At 41.9% G+C, this 23935-nt stretch overlaps 1 protein-coding gene across 1 annotated transcript in view; it reads right to left on the bottom strand.

The window, feature by feature from the left end:
• The window catches only part of LOC118393843 (synaptic vesicle membrane protein VAT-1 homolog-like), a 42504-nt gene continuing 18569 nt past the window's right edge, over positions 1-23935 (bottom strand). The window contains exons 8-9 of the mRNA XM_035786973.2: positions 5616-5699; positions 1-2439 (exon numbers count right to left, since the gene is read on the bottom strand). Coding sequence (XP_035642866.1) covers positions 2341-2439; positions 5616-5699 — 183 coding nt within the window. The 3' untranslated portion in view covers positions 1-2340. The remainder of the gene's footprint in view (positions 2440-5615; positions 5700-23935) is intronic.

The following is a 23935-nucleotide window of genomic DNA, read 5'->3' on the forward strand; positions in this document are numbered from 1 at the left end:
TGCTCTGCAGATACATTTATTAATGTAAACAGAACTGGACTACGTACAGTATAACATAACAAAACCACTAATACCAACAAATACAGTTAAACAATATCTTCATATAAGTCTGTAATCAGGTTCCAACTACAGTACTAAACACGCCTACATAGTTTGTTTATCTTTTTTTATTTTTTTAAAATTTTTTTTACTTTTAAGGCAAGTTGACTATCCATCATAATGACCTCCCATGGAAACACAGACAGACACACTGCAAGTTACTCTACACTCTAGACCTAGACGAACAGGAAAACCCAGAGACATTCACATTTAGATGTACTGTTCTCCTTCATTAATATACTTGATTTCCAGCACCATTGCCAAGTCTATCATGAAAGGAAACAGGTGCAATGTTGTGACGTAGCTAATAAAATATTTGAATAAAATGTTGTGACATTTAATGTGACTTAGTTAATTAAAGATCATACGAATGTTGTGAGTGGCAAATGAAAGATCAATGAAATGTGTAGAACTGTATTTCTTCACCAGTGGGTGGTTCGTTTGGAGAAGCACAGCTGGCTACATTCCAATCACTTCTACAGCCATGTAATAACTGGGCCCTTTCTTCTCATACAGACAGCAGGGTACATACAAACATGTATCATCTTTTCTATTCACTTACAAAGTTACAAGAAATTGTATGCTGTTTATACTGTGTCTGTACATTTTCTTTTTGGTGTGGGAATACTCCTGAAGGTAATATGTAAGCTTGCAATTATATGAAACACATCTGCCGTAGCTAGATTTACTGTTTATAACGAGGCGATTCAGTAGCTTTCATCTCCATACATCAATGGTAGTTTCATATTTTTATGAATAAATAGCTTTGTACGTTGGACGATTAATTTCACACTTTCCATATGGATAATACTAGTAGCACAATGCAGTTGTCATACCAGATCTCACATGAGATGTTAACATCTGATATGAATAACTCCTCTCCTGTGGTATCCACAGCAATAGTACTTCCATTCTTGATGGCCCAAAAGCTTATCTGTAAGTGAATGTGTCTTTAGTCCTCCCTCTCTGGCACTCTATTTGGAAGGCATTGCACACTATAGACAGGCACCAGCAGGTAAACATAACACAACTTATTACACACATGCATAAAGAACACAGACTAAACAGAAACAGGTGTGGTTAATCATCACCTGACCCCCATGCCATTTCTATCTGCATTGTTTATCTGAAATGAAGACTACGGATGAGACCAAAAGCTGACGTTATATTTCTTATTTTCATTAGTTGTAGAAATGTAGGAAACACACTCAGAATGCTGCCTGGCATTTGGCAGAACCACCATGAAATTGAGTGTCTATGGAATGGGTACAATTCAAATACTGAAATCTTCTACAAGACTGCTGCAGACTTCTAGCTCAAAGGCACTGGTGATCCCATAACAATACCGCAGAAGGTCGGATCCCTAATGTGTCGGTAAACATGGTAGCAGGCATTTACAGTGGCATTTCCTAATACTCTCTCCTAGCTCACACACTGCTGAAAATAACCTGAGGGAGGAGGGTGAAAAACGATCTCAGAGAGTGGTTTTGATAGACTCACTGCAGCAGGTGGAGGTATATAGCCCAGGGCCAATCTGCTCTGGGTTTGCTGTGTATTCAGTGGTAATGGGGTGATCAGAGTGACTAGTGTTCATGAAGCAGCTGAAATGAATCTCACTTCTGAGTCATCATAATAGTGGTAAAAGAGAAACGGGAATATAGCTTAGAGGAGACGTTTACGCTAACACTCACCCTCCTAGTTTCCGTCTTGTTTCAACCAAGACAGGAGTACAACCATGGTCAATATCATTTATGTTCCTGGTTCACTCTCACTCACTTACTGTTCTCTTTCACACTCAATCACGCACTCTCGTATTTTCCCTAAAAGCAACATAATCAACCCCTTATTCACTCCGTTCCTACTTTGCTCCCTTGATGAGGTTCCCATAGAACACAATGAACAACACTGAGGCTGCAGATAGGTCTTAGCATCTCTGAACATCATTTGGTCAGCAACACAATGCTCATCATAATACTGGATAGTGAATGGCACTTTAGCTGATTGGCAACTTTGACAACCAGTGTCTTATGAGTTTTCATGTCTTTCAAACATCTTACATAACAAAAGACACAAAGACAACAGACCCACACACACGCACACAAACATACACTCACATACAGTACAACAGTTTGAGTTCACTGTGCGTAGTTCGAGTTGTGGAGTCATCTGTTATGGAACTAATCCCGCGCTCCACCTCTTTCCTTTGAGGTGTCCAGGAAGGTTGTGGTGCCGTACCTGGGCCTACTGGATGAAAGGCATGCGCTCCTTGTTGTCACTGTCCCCTTCATGTTCCTCCTCCTCCTCACCAGCCTCACTGGTCTCTGTGCTGTCACTGGCCATCTACACAGAATACAGAACACATTGTAATTTCTACAAATACAGAATGGAGTGTATTGTATCAACTGTATCTACAAGAAAACATTCAAAGATGAGGAACAAAGAATTCAAATATTCATGTATCTGTCCAGTGTTCCAGATTTTTTATGAAATATTACCAACAATTAATGACAATCTGAATTAAATAGATTATTAATAAAATAAATATATATAGAATTGAGGATGTGTCCCTGCTTGGCCAGTTCAGACACAACAGAGTGGTTTGGGTCAATACAAAAATTATTTGACAGCTCAGCCAATGACTCAGCCAATGAGACACTTGGATATTCAAATGAATTCCCACGTGGAGGTACTGGGGCAGATTGCCTGAACCTGGTTCAAATAATATGGACAGATTCAGATTCAGGATTTCGAAATGTACAATAAAACTACTAGGGCACTTTACTATAACAGCAATAAATGAATAAATGCAGTGATTATTTCACAAGTATTAGTCGTTTCTGTCCTTTGATTTGTCATTATATTCCTGATATTTTTGTTGTTAGGAACCTAAATAACGTTAGCTAGTTAGCTACTGGCTGCTGCTATCTTTATCACTCAACAACAGCTAACTAGGCTTCCTCTTGACCTAAAACTTTTAGCTGCAAACCACATGATTTAAAATAGAAGGAAACTGTGAGGTGGTTGTTATGTGGAGGACCTGCTTTGACTTGATTTCTTGTTGGTTAGCCAGCTGGCTAATTTTGCATCGATAGCTAGCATTAGCATGCTAACTGCTTCTAAACATCCAGCAGCCCTACTCTAACCTAGGGTGACCACATGTTCCGGATTCTGCAGGTCAATCCTGCAGTTTGGCCCTTTTTCCCACGTCCCACAACCAAACAATTATGTTCTACATTTAATTAACTAATTGAAACAACACTAATTTAGATGTTTTTGTTGATTCGTTCCAACCTGTCTCTTGCAGTCACTTTTCGCTTATGAAAAAAATATATATATATACATCATAAGAATGGGGTAGCCTACTGGTGATGCTAAACACTCCAATAGTTGTTGAGATCTGATATTCTGCGCAAGACAAGATGTAGATTTATGTCATAGGCCTATGGTCAACCAATCGAATTTCTCAAATCCTTTCGGGCTAAATTCTAGCTAAACTTGGAGAGGACAGGCAGGCCTAACTATTTACAAAAAGCATGCTTCTGAAAAAGAGCTACAAAAGTATGTAAATACCCGTATTAGACTGAAAGATAAAGTTATTTTCAAATTTGTGAGGGTCTTCATGCTCATTAGTTAATAAACATTATTCACTAAATCCCATTTTAGAAGTCTCCCTTCCTAACTATTTTACCAACCAAAAATATTTTATTGGCCAAATATTCCCAGATTTTCATAAAACAACCACACATGTAGTTTTTCGTTTTTGCATCACCAAATTTTGCTCAAGGCAAAAGAGTAGAATAGGTGCGCTTGAATTACTTGTTTGGTGTAGTGCTGCCACTGCTACTTCTCACAATTGTGCTCATTTAGTAATGTCAGATCAAAGCTCGAATCAATGTAAGCCTATGTAAGATCACATAATGATTAATTGTCACTGGGCACAGACGTCAATTAATTTAATTGAAATGACCTGGAAACAACATTAATTTAACCAGTGTGTGCCAGTGGGTTAGTATTCTACATAACAAAACCGTTACTATTTTTTTTCTATCTTACCTTTATTTAACCAGGCAAGTCAGTTAAGAACAAATTCTTATTTTCAATGACGGCCTGGGAACAGTGGGTTAACTGCCTGTTCAGGGGCAGAACGACAGATTGGTTCTGTCAGCTGGGGGGTTTGAACTCACAACCTTCCGGTTACTAGTCCAACGCTCTAACCACTAGGCTACCCTGCCACTAGGCTACCCTGCCACTAGGCTACCCTGCCACTAGGCTACCCTGCCACTAGGCTACCCTGCCGCCCTCAACACCCTCAAATCTCATGAGAAATGAAGTGATGGCAAGCTGAATAGTGGCCAAAAATGATCAGGGGGCCAAAGCTCAACAGCACCAGAATGTGCTATGATTGAAAAAAATAAAATGCACGAAGGCTATAAAGTTTAACACCATCTGCTCTAATTTGCCCACGAAATAGGAATTCAAGAAGATCTAAATGCATATTCCCATGAAACTGATTGAGATCAAATGATCGGCATGCAGACGCAGTTTGGACATTTCACTTGTAAAATGTGAAGAATATTCATGATTGACAGTTATGAAGCCATGGCCTATTTTGAAATGAGGTATGCCTAACTTGGTGTTTGAGGGTATTAAAAATATAAATGTTTCTTGAGACAATATGTGTGGCCATAGGTAGATGTTGCAATTGGAGGATGCATTTTATGCATATTCTATAATGATATTCAATAGGCTACATCTGGGACGGGGACATGCTGCTAAATGTTTTTATTCACGAAGGCAACTGTCCCGCGAATGTCCCGAAATTCACCCTGTTTTCTCGCATTTGGGTATTTTAAATGTGGTCACCCTATACAAACCACATGATTTGAAATAGAAGTGACAGGCGAGATAGTTGTTGCATGTGCATTGTTCTTGTTGCTAACACCAGTTATGGATTGCTTGGCTTGCTAGTTATCTTGCTTGTATGCAGTGAGTGTGCATTCCTGAGCACGTGCCTCCCGTTATCTCAAGACTGACCCTTCTCCCCACTGGAGAATAAAAACATAAAAAAGACGAAAGCTGCTGGACCAATCACATAAGGGCCTAGCAAATTTCAAGCATAAAAAAAAACATTCAAAGAGTTTGAGATGGGGTTTTACTGGACAGTTACTTTAAACATATCGACATTGAATCAACATTTTGTCAACACTGCTCAGGCTTTTGTTTCTTATGTTTGCTGCTCCAAATGGGGACGCTGATATTCATGGGTCACCATAGAAACCAGTGCCATTGGAAGATATATTTATTGTTATCAGACTTAGTGCTGTCTAGGAACCTCAACCTGTGTTGATTTGGCCAAGAGTTCTCTAGGGATAAATTACTCACTGGTGAGTCATGATGCTATTTAATCATTTCCTTTTTCCTCAAGGTTTTTCAAACTTGTTGAATAAATGTGCAGTTTTAGACCACTTATACATAACTTGTTCTTCTAGAAAAAAAGGTCAGGGTTGTGTACTTACCAAAGGAGTGGGAGACTTCTCCACATCCAGGATTAGCTTTCCTATGTTGCCTCTGTCGTGGATCCTCTGCATGGCTTCTTTTACCTGGGGTACAAACACAATAAGACCAAACACTGACTGTCAGATAAAATCAATGTCAGTAATAACAATATATACCATATAGTTTAGACATTCGATCCCCCAAAATACAGCTTGTGATTTTGTTTGGGAGCTGTATGTGACTTTCTGAATAGAGTGCATGCAGTTTTAGGCACTGCACATTAGGTGGCAGTGGTGACACAGCAAGCCCATGAAAAACATAGCGACAGAGTGTGACTTATGTGCACAGAGGAGTTGACTTGCACGGGGTGATAAGGGTTTGCACTTCTCTTCAAAGCAACTTCAAAACTACATGTAGCATCTTCCAATCAAACTGTTACAATAGGAGCCAGCTAAAAATCCCATTCTTAAATCCTAGTCCACATTGTCTGCAGAACTGAATGCTATTATAGTGTGCAAATAGCCTGCCTAACAATGTTTAAGTGTTTAAAAAAACATATTGGTGCAGTGAAATGTGTTGTTTTACAGGGTTGGCCATAGTACAATCTTCATACACAGCCCAACAAATTACACTCAACAACCACAACTAATTGATGTTCAGATTCCAAACCCTACCAATCATATGATCAATGTTAGTACACGCTCTCATTTAGCATGATCAGAGTGTTATTATCTGAGTGGAACAGTTGCTACATGTGCTAAGCTGAAGGTCATGTTTTAAAAGGTTACTGCCTGTTCATTCAGCTGGGTGGAAGTGAGAGGTCAAGCATTACACTTCCCAGAGACAGTGACTCTGAAGCACACATTGATTCTCTCTCAAATAAATCAGTGCAGGTCACTGTATAATCATTCAGTCAGTCATCAGAACCAGCACACATTTAAGACAGCCAGGATGTGCCCAAAGCATGACAATCATCACACCATTTCACAGGACTAAAAAATCTGTGTCGTTTCTAGAATACTATATTTTGCATATTGCGTGACGTGGTCTGGTGGCTTTTCTGAATTGATATACATGGCCGGTGAAGATTAGCGTCCCTGTCCTTCATCTAGCCAGACTCAGTCAATACCCAAACCCTCCGTCAGAGCTCATGACCTTTACAGATGATTGGAACTGCTCCTCACCCACCTAAAAAAAGTGCTGCAAGTGTATTCCTCTTACTTCTAGGGGTCAACTCTGCAATGCAAATACTTTTCATCACACCATTTCACATACCATGATGAGATGACCTATATTGATTACCTCCTCTAAGTCAATGCCACTGGAGACCACTTTAGGGCTGTCTTTCCATGTATTTTTTACCTTACTGTCAGACTCCATTTTAAAGTTGCATCTCTGCCTCCATACTCTTTGTTCTATGTGGTGACTTTTCACCAATCCCAATGTTTCAGTGCTCAAAGTACACCACACCGTGCCCTGACTGTAAACTCCCCATGCTCCCTATCACCTGTTGCTGCGTAGAGCAGAGAAGGGATATCTCAGACCAGTCTGCCCTGATGCATCTCAGAGATATTGCCTGTGTGCTCAGTGTGATTACTGCAGAATGAATCAATTTACAGCAGTCCATTTCCAGACGAGCACAATAAAACGCTGAGAGAGCAGTTCAAAATATATATTTGGCATCTTTCAAGGCACGGTGCATTTTCAAGGTCATAGCCGTATAATGGAGCAATTGCCTTTGAGTGTTTTGAAAGGAAGAAATTTAGAGTCATGAGTAGGCACCCATTACATTACTGTAATATCTTTAGTAAATGGAAATGTATCAGTGGTAACATTTCTACAATGATTCCGAAATCCATTGAGCAGATGTTGTGTTTTGTTTCATTCCCCTCGGGGTTGGATAGATCTCTAGTTTCCTTTAATTCATCCCTGGTCATTTCTAATGGCAGTGGTATTTGCATTACCAGAAAGCCACTTGAGAACACAATTAGGAAAAGGAGTGGACCAAGAATCCATCCTATAGTCAAATACGGCGAGATGCTCTAGAAGGCTCTGTGGTGCTGTAATTCAACATGATGCACTCTGCAATGGAAAACATGCGTCACAGGGCTCTACAGTGACCATTTTACTTGCATAAGTACCTAAATATTTTGCTGTGCGACCTGGAATTTTAATTTAGGAGCACCAGTGCTCTTAGAATAAAGATTAGAATTGTTGCAATGATTCCTTCACTGCACTGCAGGCCCTGGTGCCATGGAGGATACGCTTGCACCATTATTACAAAGAAAACATATATTTTTTGGCAAATATTTCTTTGTGCTCCAAAATGTTTCAACTTAGGCACACACGTGCTCCCTGTAAAAAAGGTCAGTGTAGAGCCCCGAGTCACATCCCTCCCTGGAGGTAAACAATTATCAGCATGTGAATATTTACCATTCATAATGTTCACCTTAAATCTAATACATGCTTACCAACTTCAGCCGCACAGAATAGCCCAGTGTACAATAGCTTGTTAAACTGTAGTTTTCAATGTCCAGGCACCTATGTACCAGTGGCTCAAACTGAAGACCGGCTGCTTTAGTACTGGCAGCTGTGAGCCACTCCAACCTGATGGGTGGTGGGTTGTGGAATTAGATCTAATCCCCATGTTATTTCTCCAACAATTCCAACAGGATTTACCAGTTGGAACAATAACAATTTCATTTTCTTTCACCTTAAGACTAAAAACTGATTTAAAAAATATATAATCTAAAATGTCAATTTTATCCAGTTTGAAAGGCAAATATTTTTAGCCTTGGGATATCTAAGTGGAGTGCTTTCCAGACAGTATTCAGTAGATACACCATGAAAAAAGTATTTCTAGCAGGTAGGTGAACCCATCTCTGTCCATACATAAATTATGATGTCAGTAAATAAACAATGTAAAATAAATAAACAACGGTAAAAAGTAGGATCATAAATACAGCCTTGTGAGGTTATACATTTACTGTGATTCAGTAGATCCCTCCATTTCTGACAAATATTGCCTAAGCATTTTCCTATAAGCCACTGCAAACAGAATACTTTCAATGTTGAGAAAGTTGTGTTGGTTTGGCTGTGATACCTTACATGGTTAATCCATCCGCCAACTCATCTCCACCCCCCCATCTCTTCATCTTTAGGTTCCTTTGTTAAAGAAGATTTAGATTTTTGGTGTCCACCTGCTTCCTATCCGAAACAGTTTGTGCATATATTTGGACAACATTTTGTGATGTTTTTGTTCATTTTTGGTCATTGGCAAGGGTTTTTTCACCTGTTCGTGCTCTCAAGAAATACCTTGTCAGTAGCCGAAGTCTATGCCCCTTTGTTGATGATTGGTCAACTGTAGGGATTCTTGAATGACAACAAACACTTAATTGAATGAGAGATGAATCGTTTTTATTCACACTTTTTCACTTGAGAAATACTGAACTAAACATTTTAGCTAGATGTAAAATTGGGCAACTAAGAGCTCCTTGGCAAAAACATTCAAAATAATTCAGACTATTTTGAGGAAGTGTATAATGGCTACGGCGTCTCAAAATGGACAAACCGTAGTATTGACGATTTTTTTCTCATTTTTCAAACTAAGGTCTTTTAAAGGAGTATTCAAGCACACTCGTTCAGTTCGCCTTGTGGCCGAACCAAAGCATGCTGAAAGCTTAAGGGCATTGAGTCTTTTCATGGGCTGTGGAGGGTGGAAGGAACTCAAGCATGAAACCAGAACAACATAATCCAGACTGTGAACCAGCAGTCTGTGTCAGTGTCTGTTCCTGTGTTCAAAGCCGTTATCAGAGTTACTGCATTGGAAATCATGTATATTATAAAGTCATTCAATAACTGCTGGTGTGATGGAAGGTAATGGGGTTTCATGGAAAATGGTAATGAAAAGGGTAATCTGATCTCGCTCATTAAAACTCATGGGGATCTACATAATCACTACATGGGAATAGTTCAATCCCTCAGAGATGATGACCGTGGATGGCCTATATCACTGTTCCCATTACCATGGTACACACAGACAATGTACCTCTTTGTCTGGATCCCATTGTTTCCAAAACATTCTTTAGCTAAAAGAAATTACGTAATCCAAGCCTAAAGCAGAAATAGGTCAGGGACTGTTAATGTGATGTTAATTAACAATGATGGAGAATTGTGGCTGGTTGGAGAGTTGGTGGGGGGTAAATTGTGAAGCAGGCATATACAGTGGGGCAAAAAGTATTTAGTCAGCCACCAATTGTGCAAGTTCTCCCACTTAAAAAGATGAGAGAGGCCTGTAATTTTCATCATAGGTACACTTCAACTATGACAGACAAAATGAGAAAAAAAATCCAGAAAATCACATTGTAGGATTTTTTATGAATGTATTTGCAAATGATGGTGGAAAATAAGTATTTGGTCAATAACAAAAGTTTATCTCAATACTTTGTTGTATACCCTTTGTTGGCAATGACAGAGGTCAAACGTTTTCTGTAAGTCTTCACAAGGTTTTCACACACAATACTTATTTTGCAAATAAATTAATTAAAAATCCTACAATGTGATGTTCTGGATTTTTTTTCTCATTTTGTCTGTCATAGTTGAAGTGGTGAACCCCTACTGTACTCCCTGTCTGGATCCCGATTCCACCCTAATTGGTCAAGACACTCCAGGTTAGATAGGTGTAACAGTACTGTTCTTGCGTTGTGTACAATCAATCATCGACATGAACTCCAACTTGTAGCACCAGTCATGGAGATTTATTATGACAGCACAAAATTGCATGTCATGCAATGCACGGCTCACCATCCAACTCTGCACTCACGCAGTGTACAAAATATTCCCCATCGGATGGTACGGTGTGGTGTGAGACTTCTGAACACCTGCAACACTCAACAGTTTGGCTATTAGAGCGCTCTAAAAGTTGGCTCCCTGATCTGGGTGTATATGGCGTGGAATCCCGAAGACACAGATAGTTGTTACACAACTGATGAGCTAGACTTAGCAGACTGGTTCGGACACAAGAAGGCATGAGCCAATTTGGTAAAGTGGTCAGTAACAACGAGCACATGCAGGGACTTGCTTGAAGAATCTTCTGCAGACCAAAAGTCTATGCACCCTAGTTCAAGAAGCTCAGTTATTATTATGCTCTCAAGAGGAGCTCTTGCTTCCGGACCGGGAGTTTAACTCACAACGCATCTCCTGCAGCACTTCACATATTCCTTTACCTCCCTCTCCAGGCCATGCCAGAAGAACCTCTGTCTTGTCAGGTAGACTGTTCTCTGTTGGCCCTGGTAGCCAGCTTCATCATGGACACCCTTCAACACCATTGCTTTCATGGAGGCTGGAACCACATACAAATACGTTTTCCTCTTTGTAACCACATTCTTTGAAACATGATAGAGTACACCCATCTTCATGGTCAACTTGTCCCAACTTCTGAGAAGACACAAAACCTCAACACTCTCGTGGGCACACTCTCTCCGAGATGGTCTTCTCCCCCTTTCCACAAAGAAGATCACTCTGCTCATCACGTTGCTTATTCATCAGTAGGTTGTGTGGCAGAACACCGACATTGGTCTGCTCTGATGGCATAATAGGCTGCGGAAGCTGTGGCAACAGCAGTGCATGTGGGCCAATCTCACCCACCCAACACCTGTGTGAATGAAGAACAGCTGCAACTTCATGTCTTGATAAAGCACCAGATTGGGGGTCAACAGAAGCCTGGCAGCTAATGACCACGTTGTTGGAGTCAGAGGCTTTGTTAAAGGGGTGGTTGGACCAGCGAAACATGTCTTGCACTCTGTCTGTGCGCACAGCGTTAGCTTCAGCTAGTAACGCCTCGTACGGGACCCTTGTCAGGCGATGGAGTGCACTGGGTCATACGAAGGGCTCTCTGCTCAAAGCATCTGCAAAAATATTTTTTGGGCCTAGGGCTGTACTTGATGTCAAACTCATACGATGCCAGCTTGGCGACCCATCTCTGTTCACAAGCATCAAACTTTGCTTTGGTCAGGATATATGTCAAGTAGGGATGCACAATATATCGGTGAACATATCGGAATCGGGCGATATTAGCTAAAATCGCCAACATCAGTATCGGCCGATGTCTAGTTTAACACCAATGTGCAAAACCGATGTCAAAGCTGACGTGCATACCTATATAACATAGATACATGACGGAATGACGCTGCGTAAAATTTTGCACTACACGTGCAACACAGCGTTCCTAACTTAGCCCACAATGTCTTCTGTGTGGATCGAGCAGTCAACAAGTCAAGCAGTCATTTGAAAGAATAAGAAAATTTCCCTTGGCAATTAACCGTTCTCTGTCGTGGGTGATGTTGAGCACCGGTACACACTACCAAGTGAGCTAGTTTTCAGATGTTGCCCTACCGGAGTTACACAGTGATAACGTCACTGCTATTAGCTTCACGACATACATACTATGGAACGCCATTTGGGTCTTTGCGTGTCAAAAAAAGATACAGTAGCACTGTCAAAGCTGTAAAACAAAGTCTGCAAACAAGAAAACACCAGCCACGAATTATGTGTTTTCAATACCGCTTTGGTAATAAAGCAGAATATGTTCGACCACAACTTCTGGGGTAGCTAGCTTTAGCCTGGTACCTAGCTAGCCAATACAACCAGCCTGAAAACAATGAACAGTAGAAACTGCAGTAATTTTCATTATTCTTATCAATGATTTAGGAATCCTTGTGAGTAAGTATTAGCTAGGTTGCCACTTCTTGTTCGCCTATTGAAATTGAACTTCAGTTCATGAAAATAAACAGCTAGCCAGCTACTTAACCCTGTTGCCCAAAACTAACAGTATAAGCAGCCAGCTAGCTTCATCTGGCAAGTGAGGCTCGACCAGACCAGGTTATGTGTTGTGAAGCTAGCCACAAAAAGGATTAGGCACAATAGTTGAATTTTTGGTTTGATTGGTCAACAAGCATAGTGTTATTTGACATGTCAAATCATGTTAAACAGTATATTTTTTGATACGCAAAGATCCAAACGACGTTCCATAGCAAAGACCCAAACGGTGTTCCATTGAAATCCTGGTTGAGAATGAAACGACTGAACAAATGAACAACAAAACAGCACAGCAAGTAAGTGGAAAAAAATAGGTTTTAATTATGTTTTACTGGTAATGGGGACATACGTAAATGCCAACAAAATAACTTTTTGGTCAGTGTGGTGTGTGTTTGTGTGTGTAACCTTTATTTAACTAGGCAAGTCCGTTAAGAACAAATTCTTATTCACAATGACGTCTACCCCGGCCAAACCAGGACGACGCTGGGCCAATTGTGCGCCACCATACGGGACTCCCATTCATGCCGGATGTGATACAGACTGGATTCGAACCAGGGACTGTAGTGACACCTCTTACACTGAGATGCAGTGCCTTAGACTGCTGTGTTCATGTTAACTATTTAACTGTACTAGAATGCTTAAAAGGCTGCAATTCTTTTTAAATATCGGTTATCAGTATCGTTTTTTTGTCAAGGAATATATAGGATCTCGGTATCGGCCAAAAATGTCATGGTGCATCACTAATGTCAAGGGATTATTATCTGTCCAAACCGTGAACTGCTCCCCTCGTACCAGTGGAGGAACTTGTCATAGATAGCCCAACGAACTCGAGCCTGTGCGCAGGATACCTCAACTGTGCATAACTGAAGGACTTGCTTGTGAAGGCTATATGTCTCTCTGTAGCTTCCTGTTCCTGTACCTGGGACAGCACAGCATCTAAGCCGTTGCTGGAAGCGTCCACCGACAGTAGAAAGAGTTTGTCGATGTTGGGGTGGGCCAACAAAACCTGGTCCAGTAAGGCTTGCTTTAGCTCTGAATAAGGCCTGTCTGCATTCTGCTGTCCAGTCGGCAGCCGTCAACTTCCTGACAAGTGAGCGTCACTTCTTTTTCCAGCATGGAGCCTTGTGTAAAGTCGCCAATCCAAAGAGAGGCTTTGCGATGGTCGAGCAACCTTTAATGAACTGTTGGTAATACACCACCATCCCAAGGAATGACCTCAATTTCTTCTGAGAAGGAATGTCAGTGCCATCTTCCATCATATCAGCTTCTGTTACTCCTGTAACGGCCATCACCTTCTCAGGGTCTGTATCTACACCATTCACACTAATGATATGCCCCAGAAACTTCACAGACCTCTGCATAGAGTGACACTTTTTTGTCGCCAACTTCAGGTTGTGAGCCTTGAGACGCTCAAAAACTATTTCCAGGCGCTGTATAGACAGATCTTCAGTGGGCGCATAGACCAAGATATCGACAAGGTAACACAGCAGCCTAAGAAAGTTCTGATCCCCAAAGATGTTTAGCATCATCCTCATAAATGTTGCAGGACAATTACATAACCCCTGTGGCATACGGTTGTATTCGTACAATCTAAATGGTGATGTAAAAGCTGTGAATCTCCGGTCATCCTCATGCACTTCCACATTGTAGTAGCCAGAGGTAAGTTCCATTGTCGAGAAAAAGGCATTTCCACCTAAAGCAGCCAGCGCGTCAGCCTGGAGAGGGAGTGGTTGGGTGTCTTGATGGTGCAAGCATTGAGCAAACGAAAATCAGTACAGAATCTCATGTCTCCAGACTTCTTCCAGACAAAGACAAGGGGTGAGGCGTACTCACAACTAGACTTCCTTATGATTTCATGTTCTTCCATCTCATTCAACGCTTTCTTACGCTTCTCATAATGACTTGGTGACGGGCGTCGGTAGGGCATCCGAAAGGGTTTCTCGTCACTCAGTTGAATGCGCTGAAGACATCCGGTAGCTTTTCCACAATCCAACTTGTGCCTGGAAAAAATTGACTGGTACTCAGCTATGAGATGGATGAGTTTCTTCTTACCAGCAGGAGAGACTTGACAGGAGTCGACGTCAATATCAATCAAACCTAAGTCACGTAAGACCCCAGGACTGCTTGAACTGTCAGGTCCGTCAAGTCGGCTGGAACCGTCATCAGTTAGTGTCAAGTCATCTTCGCAGTGAGTATGTCAGCCATTCTCTGCACTTGCTGCTGTAAAGCTGCTGATGAATCATCATTCACACACAAACCATTAAAGTCCTCTAGAGCCATGCAAGGAAAGACATCGGCTAGAGTGGCGTTTCGTACTTCACTGTTCCTCCATCTCTCCGCATTAGCCATCATGTTGATTAGCTTGCTATCCTCACCCCTGTCACACACTGGAGTATAAACCCTCTTCCAGAGATCTCAATTAGTCTTCAGGTGGCAAATGAAGGTATTTAGAAGACCCAAGATGAGAGACCCAAGATTGCTGCCCAAGATGAGGTCAACACTCTGGCCCTCAACCACCAGTGTAGGCACGGCAACTCTACAGCCGTACAACTCCATCTCCAGCTCACATACTCCCAAAGGCCTGGTCTTCAACCCACCACAACCAACCAAGACTATCTCTGTAGGTCTCAATGATGGACTTTTCAACACTCCTTTTCAACACTCCTGCATGCAAAAGTTCAGGTAAGACCCTAGAGCTCAAGGTACAAGCAATGAAAAAAATTGTCATATGGGGAAAGTCTCTGTGTGTTCTGCATTATGATACTCTTCTCAGTCTCCATTTAATCTCAAACACTTTTATATACAGACTCCAAATCAACAGCTCTCACTGATGGGGACAAAAGGCCTAACACTCTCCCCTTCTACATGCAAGCCTACTAGTTTTCCGGGAGCTGAGCAGTGATTACTTTAGGAACTCCACCAGCTGTGCTCAGAGCTGCGGCCTTGGGGCACTAAGAGCGTGCGTGGCCAGCTACATGACAAAAAAAGCAGAGATGATTGGCCCTGCAGTGAAAGTAAGTATTGTGTCCAGCATCCCCACACACTTCACATGGCCCATTAGACCTCAATTTGCTCCTATTCCCTTTTTGGAACTGACAGTTAGACTGCTATGGCCTCTGTTCCAGCACACACTCCAGCATTGCAAGGTTATGTTCCATCGGCTCAGCTGAGCCATGAGTAGCCTGGGCTGGGGAAGGCAACACATTAGGTGATTCCATGTGGAGCCTCACAGCATGCATGGTGAGTGGTCACATGGGCCCTTCCCATGACAGCACCAACTTCCTGCTTCATTGTTGCGATGGCTGAGGTCACCTTAGATAAGTGAGAGTACCTCCGCTCCCTCCTGTATTCATCCAACCTCTCATGAACATCTGCAGCGGTCCACTGCTGTATTGGCTTGCACTTAAAGATAAGCGACAGTTCGGCGTTAGGGCAATGTCTGATGAACATGACTGTGAGCTCACGAGATGGGTCTTCAACACTTTTTTCTGTCTCTTTAGACAATCTTCAGCAACCTCCATAGCCCTGTTTAGTCTGAGCCAATAGTCGAATGGTTGTTCATCAGTCAGAGGTAATGTGGCATAAAAGTCAGCGCGGGGGCATGCTTGAAAAATAAGTGTCACTAAAATGTTGTTTCAGTATGTCAAAGATGGGACTTTAGATAAATCAACAGAGGGATTGCTGCGTATGCCCACTTTAACAACAATGCGGTCCTTTCCCATAAGCCTGTCCATAACCTCATCTGCTTGGTCCATCACAGGTACGCCCCTCTTACGCATATAAACCATGACCATATCCTCCCACTCATGCACTGTGCACTTTTCAGAGCCATCCCCCCTAAAGTACACCGGCTCCCTGATATCAAACATTGTCCCCAACATGTCCAACAATTGCCTTTGACTCCAAACAGGAGGCAATGTTCTCCCCAATGGAATGACCAATCTGCTGTACAATATCTTCCCCACTCCGTGTATTTGGCAAACCTCTTTCATTCACATCCTTGGGCGTTTCCATGAGGACACTATCATCAAAACTCCCAAAACCCTCCAGTTTAGGCATAGGTGTAGAAGCAACTGGAATTTTGGCTGAAATACTACCAACAGATAGCGACAGATTAAATGTCAGGAAACCCCTACCTCTCCCAACACCTTCCATCTTAATAATGGGAAATAAACACACTAAAACAAAAATGCAAATAGCAGAATATGTTTAAAAAAATGTAAGAAATGAATGTCACAATGTAACCAAAATCGAGTACACTGGTAAAACTCACCCTAGTTATATCATATGTTCGTTAGAAATGCAAATAAACAAGTAACACAAAAGTTACATTGTTTGTCCGTGAAGAGATAGTCCCAATCAATAAAGATATCATCAATATCAGTAAAGGAGAAAAAAACGTAGTTGCGTCCTCTGTGGCGAAATGTGATATCGCCATAAACTGCACCAGCAACGTCTGATCTGATTCTCGAACGGCAACCACCGCGAAGTTCTGAGATGGAAATCCAGCGAAGGATGATCCGATCTAGAAGAACCGTCACGGCACCACTGTAACAGTACTCTTATTGCGTTGTGTACAATCAATCATCGACACGAACTCCAACTTGTAGCACCAGTCATGGGAGATTTATTCTGATAAACAGCACAAAATTGCACGTCATGCAATGCACGGCTCACCATCCAACTCTGCACTCGCGCACTGTACAAAATATACGACCCCCCCTCCACCAGACACAGTAAGTTGATACCTGTCTTTAGCTGGAATTCTCTACAACAAAATTCACAACAAATATGCACAAAAATGCTGCATCTTGTGTGATGTTCTAATAACATTTTCAAACAAATGTATATAAATTGTACATTCAAATCATCATTTGTAAGTATAAAAATCACTTTTGACGTACAGTGCTTTGCAACCAACAACTTACCGCTGGTTTGGTGTTTTTTCACTGGGACGATTCTAACTGAAACATCAACCCATTTAAAGCAAGCCACGCAAACCAGCCAATAAGATGCCATGTTGAGTATGTGAAGGCAAGACAAAACTAAAACCAAAAACCCATTGGCTTAACAATAAAGTGGCAAGGGTAATCACCAATATAGCCCTGTTACACAGGCAATGCTGCATGGGTATCCAGGCAACCTCTCCTTCATTCCATCCTAAAGACACACCCTCCACCCTCTCCAGCCAGGCGAGAATCGTTTTCCAGGCTCAGCATTTACACAAACCAACGCCCCCTGAATTCTCATCCCACACACACAAGCAACGGGAGTCTTTGCCCCAGGCTCGCCACCCCACTTCCCTCTAATGAGGCTCTTCATGGGCTGTGGTTACAGAGAATACCCTGCATTTCACTGACAACAGCAGAGCACAGGGTTCCCAGGAAAAAGACAAAACATCTCATAAACACACCTCTCTCTCTCATACAAAGCTGAAACGCACATGCTGCACGACATCCTCCCAAGACAACACAGAGAGCTCCACAGACAGCTACAGTATCAGTCCTCCCACAACTGCTGACAATTACACAGCTCATTTCACCAACTGTGACGTGTTCAAACCACAAAAATAACTTCAGAACGGATTTCACAGAACTCACTGGGAAAATGTACAGAAAAGCTTCTGCTTACACAACCAGGTATGGCTGCATCCCGGTGGTATCCATGTGATGTTAAACAGTCATATCTTGTAATTCCTTTCTGAGACCATGCCAGCAGTAGTACTGTAATGTGTTGTACCGGTGAGTGCCAAGCCTATGAGGATCAGAAGGCCTTTTCCGAAAACGCATCGTCAGGTTTGATAAATGACTTGACATTCTTTAGCAGGCGGCCGCAATCTGAATGTTTAGCAGAGATGAATGAATGTGGGCAGCTAGTTAATGAACAGATCCTCCTCCTACAGCAGGAAAAGGCCAAGGCATCCCACACCAGCCTCACACAGGATATTGATCTCTAGGCAGACAGCTACTGTCACAACTTCTAGTAGCATCCAACATTGACAAGACCCCAAATGACAGGAATGGCAGAAATGTTGAAGGTCTGGAGAAAACGATTACATTGTCAGTCATATTATAGCAAGTTCAGGAAGAGCTGTGTAATGGGAATTTTAATGTTTGTGCTTATAACACATTTCTGTGTTCTATTAACCAATTTCTGTGTTCATGCAAGTGGTTGACTGAACAAATCCGCCTCTTATCAGTAGCTGCAATTTGGAAGTACGCCCAGACGTTGTTTAGAGAACGAACAAACGAGATCTCCATTTCCAGGTCTCAGCTTAGAGAGTAGAAGCCTCATGAGGTGTTGGTAGGTCACATGAATGAAACAAAATGGTAATGATGAATTAATTATGCTAAATCATGCAAATATAACTTGTCTGTGTATAGCCGTACATAAGACAACTACTGGGACTGCCCAGGAAGAGCTTCTGACAGACATGTGTTCTATGGTGCATTGAGTTAGTTGGAACCTCTCCAGCGCGCTGACAATAAACAATTATTAATTTAAGATTGACTTTGAATGTCCATGTGTAAGAATTTGTCCACAACAGATGTTTGTAGCATATAATATTGCTTGAGAGCAAGAGAGGTAACCAAAGCCATAGCATCAATAGACCTGTGTTACAAATGCTTTATAATGGAAAATATTTTTTCATCACGCAAAAAAGACCTTCCTTTGTGCCACCAAATAACAGAATCTTGTCACCATGTGAGCTTGAGTGAATCTAAAAACTGAAAAGAAAATTCTGACATTGAGAAGATGGATGTGGGTTCCCAAGACCTTTAATGTGTTTATGGTGGCCAGTGTGGCCAAGTTCTTTTCAGATCATTGTCCCACAACAACAAAAGCAGGTTTTCATTGAATTTGGCAACACTGCTGTTCTATGGTGTGCTAGTAAGAGGGCAAAGCATATGTTCCTGTTAAATACAGTGCCTTGAGAAAGTATTCATATTCCTTGACTTACTCCACATGTTCTTGTAAAAGCCTAAATTCAAAAATGATTAAATTGCACTTTTTTTCACACCCATCTACACACAATACCCCATAATGACAAAGTAAAAACATGTTTTTATATATACAGTTGAAGTCGGAAGTTTACATACACTTAGGTTGGAATCATTCAAACTTGTTTTTCAACCACTCCACAAATGTCTTGTTGACAAACTATAGTTTTGGCAAGTCGGTTAGGACATCTACTTTGTGCATGACACAAGTAATTTTTCCAACAATTGTTTACAGATTATTTCACTTAAAATTCACTGTATAACAATTCCAGTGGGTCAGAAGTTTACATACACTAAGTTGACTGTGCCTTTAAACAGCTTGAAAAATTCCAGAAAATGATGTCATTGCTTTAGAAGCTTCTGATAGGCTAATTGACATCATTTAAGTCAATTGGAGGTGTACCTGTGGATGTATTTCAAGGCCTACCTTCAAACTCAGTAAGTGCATATAGTAAAGATAGTACAGTACTGAAGGGGTAAGCTAAGTTTTGTCTTTTTGAAAATGTACTTACAATATGAAGGTTGCATGTCTAATAGTCTTCAAATTGGGATGTTGTCAGCAGAAATAAAGAGATCCCATCTAAAAATGTCTTCCACATCTGTGGATTGAAAATACCCAAAGGACTGCTAATAGCCACAAGAAAATAGAAGTGCATTACAAACCAACAAAAGTGACAGCATTTCAGACTTCTTAATGGAGCAAAAGAGAAACTGTCATTATTCTGGAAATTATGATGTACTACAATTATAATTAGAAAATTCACAAGCTCCCGTCGATCACCTGAAGGAAACTCAGTGTGCTGTGATGGAGATATCTTGACTTGACACTTTTAACAATGCAGAAGAAAATAGTCCACTCAGTCAAGCGACACAGAAATGTACATTTCCAATGCTGTGCATATAAGGAAAAAAGTTTCAAAATAGATTCATCAAAGTGAATAGTGTTTAGGAATCACAGTGTTATTATCTAGTTATTTACAGCCGTTTACATGTTGTTCAATTCATCTCTGCAAATCAGTTGGACTGTACACTGATGAATAACATTAATGTCTATCATTTCACATGTTTATGAACAATTCACTAATACTAGTCAGCCATCCATTTCCCTCCATGTATTACAGATGAACAGATAACAGCAGACAACCTTTTCTGGGGGCTTCAGTTTCTTCTACCATTTGGAAACATTCAGCTTATTGCCTACTACGAGAGGAGAGGACTGTGTTCATCATGCTGTCTTACACAGGCCAGGTTTGGCAGGTGCAAGGGCATTAAATCAACAAGCGTAGCTAAGGCCAAGATTTAAGAGCCTTAATTCAAATGATAGCGGTAATAGAAAGGTGCAGGAGCCAGAGCCATGGGGTGGATGACAACAGCCAATGATCAGACCATTTGGTGGAATCAGTAGCTAACAATGATAACAGCTCATAATACATGCCTGTCTTAGCACGGCTCATTTCAGTGTGTCAGAGAGCCCCCATGCTGCTGATAGATTTCACAGTTCTACACATCACTGGTCAGTGAAAATGGCTCTAAGGTGTCATAACAGGGTGTGGCAGCCTGGTCACTCTCTTGCCACCCCCATATTCAGAGAAGTCCCTGGCTACACTCCGTCCTGTTTATCAATGCAGGGCTGTGGTTCCTATGGCAACAGTGCCAAGTTTGGATCAGCCGGGGAGGTAACGCTAGAGCTGGTGTGGCCAAGCCGAGAGCTGTGCGGTGATATACAACCACGTAATACTAATGCTGTAGCTTAGTCAGCGACCCGAGACCACAGAGCAGGAGTCAACTGGGCAACAAGTCGCAACAGAAAAGGTGCTGTGTTGAGAATACTTCTCGGCTGTAGGATAGGATACAGATAGGATACAGACGACAGCATTAAAGCACTGATAGTGTGGTTCAAGCTTGTGTTACACAATATTTAGGTGACAACTCAGCAGACTTTAACCATGACAGTCGCATGAATGAGAAATTGAAACGTATTTTCAGGACAAGGTGGACTAGTGAATCTACTGAGGCTTGGGTTATCTGTAGCCTGGCTACGGTGGTAGTACATCCTGAGTAATGCCAGTGTCAGTAATGGCCTTCTGTCTGATAGGCTGGTGAGGGGAAAACACTGCTGGTGCTGAGTTTTAACAAGTGCTGTCTGAGAGGACCATAAATCAAGATTGTCCAGAGCTGCCTGGCTGCCTCCTGTCAACGCCAGATCTGAGGTATCAGGGAGCAGAGTGGAACAGCCAGGCTGGGTGTGAGGGAGAGCTCTGCAACAACAGTAAACAACTGTCCAAAAACAACCAAAATGTGTCCAGGTGTCAGGACACTGACAATTCCTAGGCAACAGACAAATGGATGTGGCCCAAGGTAAAAATGGTTTCTTCCCTGAGTGAGCAGCACAGCATAAAGCATACTAGAGTTGTGTTTCTGGAGTTGTGTTCATTTCCTGGAGTGTGAAAGACTGACTGGTTTGGAGGAGCAGGATACAGCTGGTTGATGTGCATCTCTAAGGGGGAGCTTTGTGCGTTCTTTGGCTGCATTCCTCTAATAGCCCCCTCAACTTCACTATGGACCTCTCCAGGACTTCACTTGACCCATTGCACAGGAGAGAATTGCCTCTGTGATGCTCAGGGCATTCAGAAATAGTTTGTAGTAATTGAAGTCTGTGGCTTCAAAGCTGCTCTCCAAGACAAGGGCCTTATAGGTAAACATGCTTTTCATTGTGCAAACCCGTTTGATATATTGCTTTGCAAAACAAACCCGACTCTAGAGACATTAAGAGGCTGTGGAGAACAAAAGGATATCCCCTGGTCAGGATGTCACGGGGAGATGGTGCATGAGTTCCCTCATGACTACTGTGGAACAGAAGGTAGAGGACCATACCAAACAATCACAGCGAGGCCCCTGGCCACACTGGTGCTGAATGATGAATGTTGCTGTCATAGAAAGTGTCCAGATAATCATCTTCAGCTCAGGGGGTTACATGGCAACCAGAAAGCATGGCCACAACACAGGTAATAAGATTCACATTGCTTGGAGAAGACATGGCCAACTCATCTATTTCACCCTCTGGGTCTGGTATTGTTTCCAAGCAGAACAGTAGGATCATAAACAAGGATGACTATTAGGGCTGAGCTTTAGTGTGAGCGATGCTGTAAAATGTTACAACACTGAAGCTTCCTTCAAACCTCTCCCTTTCAAAACACTATCCTCCACTATCCCTTGCTTTCTCATTAACCACTAATTTCTCTCTCTCTCTCTGCCCTTACACTCTCTCGCCCTCTTCTGCGGTACCAGCTGCAGTCTCCTCATGATTAGCAGAGTAGTTTTGCTCCGGGCAGTGACTAGTCTGCAGACGTATCAGTCAGGAGATACAGACCGCGTAGTTAGTATGTTATTACATCTTATGACTGCCCGGTATGGCAACTGCTCGGCCTCCGGCTGCAAGGCACTATAGAGGGTAGTACGTATGGCCCAGTACATCACTGGGGCCAAGCTTCTTGCCATCCAGGACCTCAATACTAGGCAGTGTCAGAGAAAGGCACTAAAAAAATGGTCAAAGACTCCAGCCACCCTAGTCAGACTGTCCTCTCTGCTACCACACGGCAAGCGGTACTGGAGCGCCAAGTCTAGGTCCAAGAGGCTTCTAGCCCCCCCCACACACACACCACTGCTACTCTCTGTTGTCATCTATGCATAGTCACTTTAAGTAACTCTACCTACATGTACACACTACCTCAACTAACGTTTTACTGCTGCTCTTTAAACACTTGTTATTTCTATCTCTTATTCTTATCTGTATTTTTTGAAACTGCACTGTTGGTTAGGGGCTCGTAAGTAAGCATTTCACTGTAAGCTCTACTACACCTGTTGTATTCAGCGCACGTGACCAATAAAATTTGATTTGAGTATGGAGCAGCAGGTACCAATCCCCCTGACTTTCTGCATAACACTTTTCCATGCTGTGACGGCATAAGGCAGAACACACCTTCACATCCAAAACATAACTCTCTGTGTGGTGGAGGCTTCCAGATAGATAACATGTGTTCTGTAGAGCCCTCTTGGGGGAGAAGTGAACAGCAGAGATTAATAAGAGCCATGTCCAGGTACAGTGCATACAGTCCTCAGAGTAAAATGATTGTAGGTTTAGTCAACACTCTGAAAGCCTGTAAGTCAAAAATCCACAAAATGCTTCTAATGGACAGATCTAAGATAGGGGAGCCTTTTAGAAAAGTCAATTTACCAACTCAAAATGATTTACTAATTAAAAATCTTGATTGGCAAAAGAATTATAACTTATTACAGTATGCATAGCAGTGTGACACATCTGTAATTAGGGATTTCAATTCCTCAATCACTTTCTTTCCTATTCTGGTATGAGCATTTAAAGGAGCTACCCATCTTGGCATGACTTTGCAGAACGCTGTGGATAGATCAACTTCTGAAACCATGACAACCATGCAGAATAGTGGGGAGTCAGTCTGTCACTTTCCCCCCACAACGCCTGATAGGATCAAAAGGAAAAACAAGAA

The sequence above is a fragment of the Oncorhynchus keta genome, chromosome 14 (genome assembly GCF_023373465.1).
Source record: "Oncorhynchus keta strain PuntledgeMale-10-30-2019 chromosome 14, Oket_V2, whole genome shotgun sequence".
Taxonomy (NCBI): domain Eukaryota; kingdom Metazoa; phylum Chordata; class Actinopteri; order Salmoniformes; family Salmonidae; genus Oncorhynchus; species Oncorhynchus keta.